This window comes from Lygodium microphyllum, chromosome 10 (genome assembly GCF_053477565.2).
Source record: "Lygodium microphyllum isolate KBCC chromosome 10, Lygodium_microphyllum_v1.1.10, whole genome shotgun sequence".
Taxonomy (NCBI): domain Eukaryota; kingdom Viridiplantae; phylum Streptophyta; class Polypodiopsida; order Schizaeales; family Lygodiaceae; genus Lygodium; species Lygodium microphyllum.
Window position 1 is genome coordinate 18,677,165 of NC_141144.1, and position 7,681 is coordinate 18,684,845.

Genomic DNA, 7,681 nt, shown 5'->3' on the forward strand with positions numbered 1-7,681 from the left:
ACCCAACAGCCCTGACGACACTCACCCTGACCTGTGCAGCATCAATGGTCTGTTTGTCTGCAGGCATACAGGCCACGCCTGTCTGCAGGACAGTATAGCCAGGGGAGCAGTGATGAGGCAATTTGCTCAACTTCTTAGTTGCACCTGCCACATCAGTATTGTTGGCGCCTTGCACGGCCTGCAGTGCCTGTTGACCTGTTGACAGCTCTCTTGCTTGCTGACTACCCTGCTAGCAGCCACCTGTTGCATGGTCTCAGTTGAGGTACTCCATCCACCACTTCAGTGGCAGAAACCAGCCTGTGCTCCGTGCATAGACATTGAGAATTCCAATGCAAGAACCCCTGATATCTAGCTTGACCAATAAGGCACGTCCTGCATCATTAATCCTGTGATCTTGTACGTAGGACAGTAGACTTGACCATTTGCGGTGCACACTTCTCCACTCTGTCCATTTCCAAGCTCAGTTCTCTTCACAAGATGGTTTCAGTGTATAACACATTATGTTTTTCTCTTTCAGTTTTGTGTTGCTATGTACAACACTAAACCTCACCAAGTCAGTCGTGGAGTGTCTATGGTTTTGTGCATGCCACATGATAGTCATACATCCTTTCAGCCTTTCAGATTGCTTGTGTTCCTTGTTATAGCTGCTTCTGTCTCTTGCTTACATGATATCCTCTTACAGGCTTCTCTACTGGAATAGATGCAGTGTGTTGGTCAAACTGATGCTACTGAGTTTCAGGCTCTCTTTTAAATAATAGAGTGACTCACTGTAAATGAGTGTTTCTTGTCCAAATACTCCTATACAGTACTATTTTGTAAGAGATTTATTAACTGATTTTATCTATATAATGTGTACAGGTAGCAAGCTATGGGCCCCTAACTGACAGAGCATTAAGAGCTATAGGCACTTGCAAATTTATGCGAGAACTTGCCTTGAATAATTGCTCACGCTTAACAAGCCATGGACTAAACTACATTGCAGGCGGGTATGTCTCCCTCTCACTGTAATGTAGATGCAGATCAGTAATTTGATAGTGAGTTTTGATTTGTCAACATGTTTTCTTGCCAAAATTTCAATCCCTCAAATTCTTACATCAAATATAACCTTGACTTATGAACATTGTCTTTTCCTGGTGACTGCATGATGACTGTTGAGGATCACTATTTTCCTTCTGCAAGTTGTTCAAATTTACAAATGGACAGAATTGTACATCAAACATGAACTCAAGCTATGATTCATATAAACCTTACATAAATCGATCAGGAAATTTAGAGCACTATCTACCTGTACGCTATTAAACTATCTATGATAGTGCTGAATAGGAGGATAATTAGACAGATTTCAGAAAGTGGATGGAAAACTACCATGGTTTGTCTAGAGGGAGGAAGATACTCGTTTGCAGCTCACCTTCCTAACTACACCAGGAAAGACAATGCGGTAGTCTCTCATGCATTCAATGTCCCACACTAGCCTATCGATTTGCAATATGCTTTCTAGGGGTCTTCCACCACATACAAAATTATATCCCTTGGAATATCCTCTTTTATAGCTACTTTATCGATAACGGTTCTCAGTTTAAAGATTGATAACAGGGGAACTTGTGTCACCTTTCAATATGGCATGCCCCTAAATGAAAGAAGGGTGGACTCCTGTAGGAAGGCCTCTCACCTCCTACTCATGTGATTGGGATCTCCCTGCAATCTCTGCCATCTACCTTTGAGTGTATGATCTGCATCCAAATGTAGATGATGTCTCTGAAATAGAAATATGCTACTGCTCTATAGCATCACTGTATCTTGCTGTCTCAGTTTTTGGTATGATGTCTAGTTGCCTAAATCCTCAGATCCACGAGTGGGCCCTCTGTGTATGACCCATCCTACTACTCCCTAGGTCCTTATCATCCAACCCCTGAATTCCTTTGGAATACAAGTCTAACATCTCTCCTTCAAATATCCCGAGCCTTAGGCTAACCATGTTTCTGATACTCCTCTACCACCCTGGATCTTGAACAAATGGTTGGGCCTCTGTGGAGACTCCTAACTGCCAAAAGCAACAGGAAGAGCGAGATTCCTGGGCCAAACATAGTCCACCAGGCTACCTCAAAAATCTGGTAGAAAAGTCTCAGGGATGCCATATCTGAATCATTGTCAAACAAATTCTCATTGGGAACATCATTCTGCAGCTCAAATATTCAGCTAAGGTGAACATGCTTAGCATTAGGGTGGCTTTATTTATAAAAAATCTGCATGAGACACTCATTTTGTGCCAGATATGCAACCAAAAGTTTCTGTTTGTGTGTCATTATCTAATAGGTGTAGGTAAGTGTTCAATTATTGTATACTCTCAATGAACGACGGTTTGTTTCAGATCAGGTTGCAAGAATCATCTGTATCCTCTTTCTCTGGAGCCGTCTCGTGAAAGGGGTCTCTCCAGAGTCCAAACCCACTCTCCTGGATCCCACTTAAGTTTCTACAAAGGCCTTCTCTGATATGCCCAAAATCTCTGCCCTTCTTGTGAGAAACAAGCTGGGTCAGGTTTTAATGTGCCACTTCTAATCGCTATGTGCTACCACAACCAATATCCATCGCCAGTCTACCTCCTCCCTGTTGAGAAACCCTTCACCCGTAGTTTGCGCTTTTGCGTTTCTACGTTTTGCGTTTTGCGTTTAGGGTTTGCAGCCCCAAAAAGGGGCGCCATCCTAGACTGACCTTGCCTATTTATAGGCCACTCTCTCATTCATTCCTCATGGCTGATTCATTCAGTCCGTCACCTCTTCTCTCCAGCCTCTCCACTACCCTCACACCCCTTCAGGAGGACATTGCGGTTCGTGGTTTGTGGCTGTCTTCATCATCTTCCTTGTGCTACGGCACCCTTGTTCCCTTGCATTACATTCACTCTATGATTCAGAACTTCATCATTCCATTCATCAGAGTTTCGTCTCTCTTCTCTTCTCTTCTCCATGTTTGCCGAGTTCACTCCGTGTTCCTCCCCGCAAACCCTACTGTCTCGCTGGTACGTCATCTTTTGACACTCCCTTGTGAGTCTAGGCCGTGCCATCTTCCGTAAGTATGAAATAGAAGGATCGCTATGTTCTAGTAACTCTTACTAACAATAGCCCTCATGAAGAGACCTATCCATGTGTGTGAAGAATGCAATTTTTTCCTTCAATTTTAAGGAAGTCCCTCCTTAATAGACTACATTGGCTGGCCAGATACCTTCCATCTCCACTGGGAGTTTTGTGAAAAATGGCTAAATTTTTCAAAATACTTCATTCTTTATTCAATACCCTTTCTAATTCTTGAGCATCGCTCTTGAGCTTGGCAATTGGCTATATATAAAAGGAAATAGTGTGTGTTTGTACAGGTTTATTGATTGCGTGTTCCATGATTTTGTGGCAGAAGATGGCAACATAAGTCACTGAAGTTGAGGCTAAGATTTTTCCATATCCAACTGCTTGGATCTTCTCTCATTGCCCACGCATGTCTATTTCTAGTCGTGATCTGTAGTAACCTGGCTTATATTTCATTTCATGTTGTTCTTTATGTATAATTTATAATAGTGGATGATGATTGGTGTTGTCATCTTTATCCTTATCACCAGAACTTCTATTCTGAATTTTAGGTATCCATGGTCGTAAGGTGGATTGTTTTTTGCAGATGTCCATTGCTTCGTTACATATCTCTAAGCTATTGCGAGCATGTCTCAGACTCTGGTATCATTGCATTGGCCAAAGGATGTTTAAGGCTTCTAAAGGTCCGATTGGATGGATGTCGCCTTCTTTCAAATCCATCAGTTCGTGTACTCTGCAACACCAGTCTGAAGTTACGATACCTGAGTATGCAGCATTGTACAAAGCTTTCAGATGATGTGTTTCAGCATCTCTTATATGCTGCCTCTCTGAGGTTCATCGATTTAGGCAGGTGAGTTTATTTCATGTTTATAACTCGTGTACATTTGCTTGCTGCATCAGAATAATACTCCAATGTCTTTAAGCAATACAGTTTTTGTGCAAATGCAAAATTATCAGCTTGTTTGCAGAATTATTGAATCATGGAACTGTAATATGGGGTGTGATTAAGGGATAAATATCTTCAGGACTGAGAATAACCTGTGATTAATGTGGCAGGTTTTGATGCTTTATCTGCAGTGCCTTTTCGTGCATCTTTATTTGACCTTCACCACCTAGTTTTAGACTTCACCCTGCTCTATCCTGGCGACCTTTATTACACCTGAAAATCCTTGTTCTCCTGCATCTGCACAGCTGAAAGCTGGGTTTCTTGTATTCACTTGCTTTGATGAAGATCCTTCCATTATCGGAAAGGGGCATAACAATTCCAGCACTAGAAAAAGCTTTGTTAGATACTAGTTTTCCTGGTGGAAGTATGAAGTTGAACAGGATTAGAAAAGGTTCAAAGATGGCCAGAACCTACCTAAGAAGCCTTCCATTGGAGTGCAAAAGTAAAAAAGTTTCTACCTATGCCCGCATCAGATAATAACCTCATCATAAAAGAACAATTCATGCATAGTAAGCATCAAATACAACAGATGAGAAGGGCCCAAAGGGTGACAATGATTCCCCTTCAAGGTACAACTGTCAAAAAGAGCAGATAAAGTTAGCAATGTCCTTTCTCCTTCCAATTTCTCTATAGGACAATTACTCACCTTTAAAGTAGAAAACAGAAAGAGAAGATAGATCTGCCTACTTTAGCCACATATGTTCCTCCTCTCTAGAAGAAGAGGTCCAGTTGTTCTATAGGCCAGTGGTGTGGCTTTCTTCACCCATCTACTGTGTGCAGATTTTACTCTTAAAGCAGCCAGCCTGGGAGCTGCTTTTTAAATCTGGCATTTTGACCTATAGGCCACTTGTGTGACTTTCTCTGCTATCTATTCTATGAGAAATCTACTCAACTTGGAAGCAGCCAACCTGGGAGATTCTTTTTTCTAATGTGTCTTGTTCTTGTAGAGGAGAGTCCATCAAAAACTAGAACAGGACCAGAGAAATTGCATGAAAATAGTTACTCATATTTCAGTGCTGTAATAATACTTAATAATTTCAGCATAACAAGCTTAAGGTTCTATGGTGAGTATTGATTGAATCCCAAAAGTAACAGTGCTTTCCTCATGGTTTAGGAGGATGGCAGATGATCCTGGAGGGAGCAGCAGATTCTGCCCTCCTCAGACCTACCTTGGTGGAGGAGGATTAGGGTGGTAGGGCTCAGAGGTGAACTTTGCAGGTTGAGCTTTGTATTTCCTAACACAAGCCTCATGAGTGATGGCTTTGGATTTAGCCTTGGAAAACTTGGATTGGGACATGGGGGAGTGGCATTGGCCAGCCACTTCAGTCTCAATGAGTCTCTTCTTCTACATAGCTGGGGCAGGCATTCGTATTTAAATGTCAGGTCATGATGATTCAGCCCGCACCAGTTTCATACATTGGGTGGAGCATAGCATGACAACCTTTGAGGCACGGCTTTTGGAAGCCCCTTAAGGTGAGATGATAGCCAAAGAGGGTGTCCCTGTTCGTTTGACTGATCCTCCATGCCGGTCCAGCAATTAGAATATAGTTAGCATAGATACAATAGGACAGGGTTTGTCAATGATGCCAAAGACACAGCTTGTCTTTGGGCTTCAAGGAGACTCAGCTGTTTGCAGAGGGATTTCCAAGATTCTTTGCCACACAGAGCTGAGCCTGGGTTTCATCACCCAAGGAGATTTCTGTTGACATCCTGTTCAGAGATATCAGAGCTTGCTGGAAGCCTCACATGGTGGCATATTTGAAATTTAAGCTGCCAGCTGAACTTTCCTTAGCAGAGCTCTGGACTTCCATCATCTGCTCACTCACAAGGCCTCAGGAGTAGCCTCAGGGTGAGCACATGTCATCGGTGACTGCCAGGAGCTTAGAGAGCTTTTCATTTACATTTGGGGGTATCACAGCCTGTTGTTCACACTGCAGGATGGCACCCATATTAGATCTATACTCTTGTACCTTGGCTTCTCTCCCCTTTTCCCCCAAGGCCATCTTGAGAGGCATTGTCTATCTTTGATGTTGCTGCAGCTATACCGAGGAGCTGTTTCATTTTCTTTTCCTGATATGCTGCTAAATCCTAGTATTTTTGTGCTTTACTCTGAGTAGCCATGCTAGTTATGCAGGGTTGAAGAAAGTTGCATCAATACAGTCGTGAGTGCTCCAAGTTAGGAAAGATTTGTTGGCTAGCACCCAATCAATATTAATGAAATGAGGTTAACTGCATCCTTGATGACTTTATCCAACATCGGTGTTTCTCTTTTCAATGGCACACATGCCTGGGTCAGTTGTATCCTCCTCCCATTTTTTTGAGTCCCCAGGTTGCCCAGCTGAGGTCAAAATTTGCAGGTTTTCTGGCCTAGATTTTTGTACTCCCACCAGCAGCACGCATGGATTTCAGCTCTGGCCCTTGCATTTGGACTGAGGGCTGACCTGGACAGTTTTGGATCAGGACTGCTTCTTTATATTAGCTCTCCGGTTTAAACAAACTCGAGGAGGATGATCTTAAATTCTTCTTGTATGGATTGTTAGAGTAGGTAATATGAAGCATACTTATCTTTTTACATTTTCATGATCTTTTTCTAGTTTGACATTTCTGAATCATGTCTGAAATGCTGAATTGCTCTTTGTTACTAGGGGGAAGCTAACAACCAGTGCCATTGAACACTATCATAGTCAAAAGCCTCATGTTGAAATTTGTCTAGATGGGAGGCCATACACATAGTTAACAGTCTTTTAAGGCTTGACTGTTGCACATGGAGAACTGCAGGTAGGAACACTTTAGTATTTCCATCAAAGCTGTCTGAACTACCAGCTTGTCAGAGTAGTTTTACCTTGTTAACATCAAACAAACTTGAAATGCTGAGACAACTGTTAGCATCTCAAATGCTTTGGAGTAACAAATTAAGGAACAGCCTATGCCTGTAAGTTAACCATTAGAAGCAATTATAATAATTGCAACTAATATTATCTCTCAAGGGTTCTTGGAAAAAAATTCAATCTCTGAAGGGGAAAATCAAGGGCAAGATGAATTACAGGTAAATGAAGGACCGTGAGCATATGCATTTTGGAAAATAGTCTAATTCAGGATCTTGTTTCTTATGCAAGATAACCAGCTAAGTTTTGCTACTTTTAGGATGATACAGTTTGCAAAGACTGTTTATCTGGTGATGAGAATGCTTCAAGACATTGTAAAGCAATGATACCAGGTGTAGTAAACTGTATGCTATAGATATTCCTTTTTGAAGATTCAAATGTATATGAACAGAAAAACAAGTTTCTTTATGTACCATAACTGGTCAAATACCATGTGGAATAAGAGCATGGTGCTGACTTTATGAAATAAATGTAGTTAGCCACTTAAATCCTTATTTTCAAACCCCTCTTTTGCAAGAAAATAGAGTAGCTTGCATGTGAGATATACACAATCATCTTTGTCAACAATTTGGTCTACTGCGTATTTCCATACAGTTCTTGATTTTGTTCAGGCAGCAGGAAAGGACAGTAATGTGTCTTTTCAAGTCACTTCTCACTGTTTTCCTGATTCTTGAGAATGATACAAGCTTCTTTTATCAAAACTTATGCTTGGAAGGGGGTTAGTTAATGTTTGCATACTACCAGCAAAGATGTCATTCATAATGGCAAGTTTTGGGCTG

General features: G+C 41.6%; 1 protein-coding gene across 4 annotated transcripts in view; it reads left to right on the plus strand.

The window, feature by feature from the left end:
- Nucleotides 1-7,466, plus strand: part of LOC148029761 (uncharacterized) — a 128,267-nt gene extending 120,801 nt beyond the window's left edge. For 3 of the 4 annotated variants that reach the window (XM_087686076.1, XM_087686078.1, XM_087686079.1), the window contains exons 11-13: nucleotides 859-986; nucleotides 3,658-3,921; nucleotides 6,663-7,466. In XM_087686076.1, the coding sequence (XP_087542202.1) occupies nucleotides 859-986; nucleotides 3,658-3,921; nucleotides 6,663-6,750 (480 nt within the window). In that variant the 3' untranslated portion in view covers nucleotides 6,751-7,466. The remainder of the gene's footprint in view (nucleotides 1-858; nucleotides 987-3,657; nucleotides 3,922-6,662) is intronic. The other variant, XM_087686077.1, reaches the window with a different exon arrangement.
- Nucleotides 7,467-7,681: the final 215 nt, after the last annotated feature.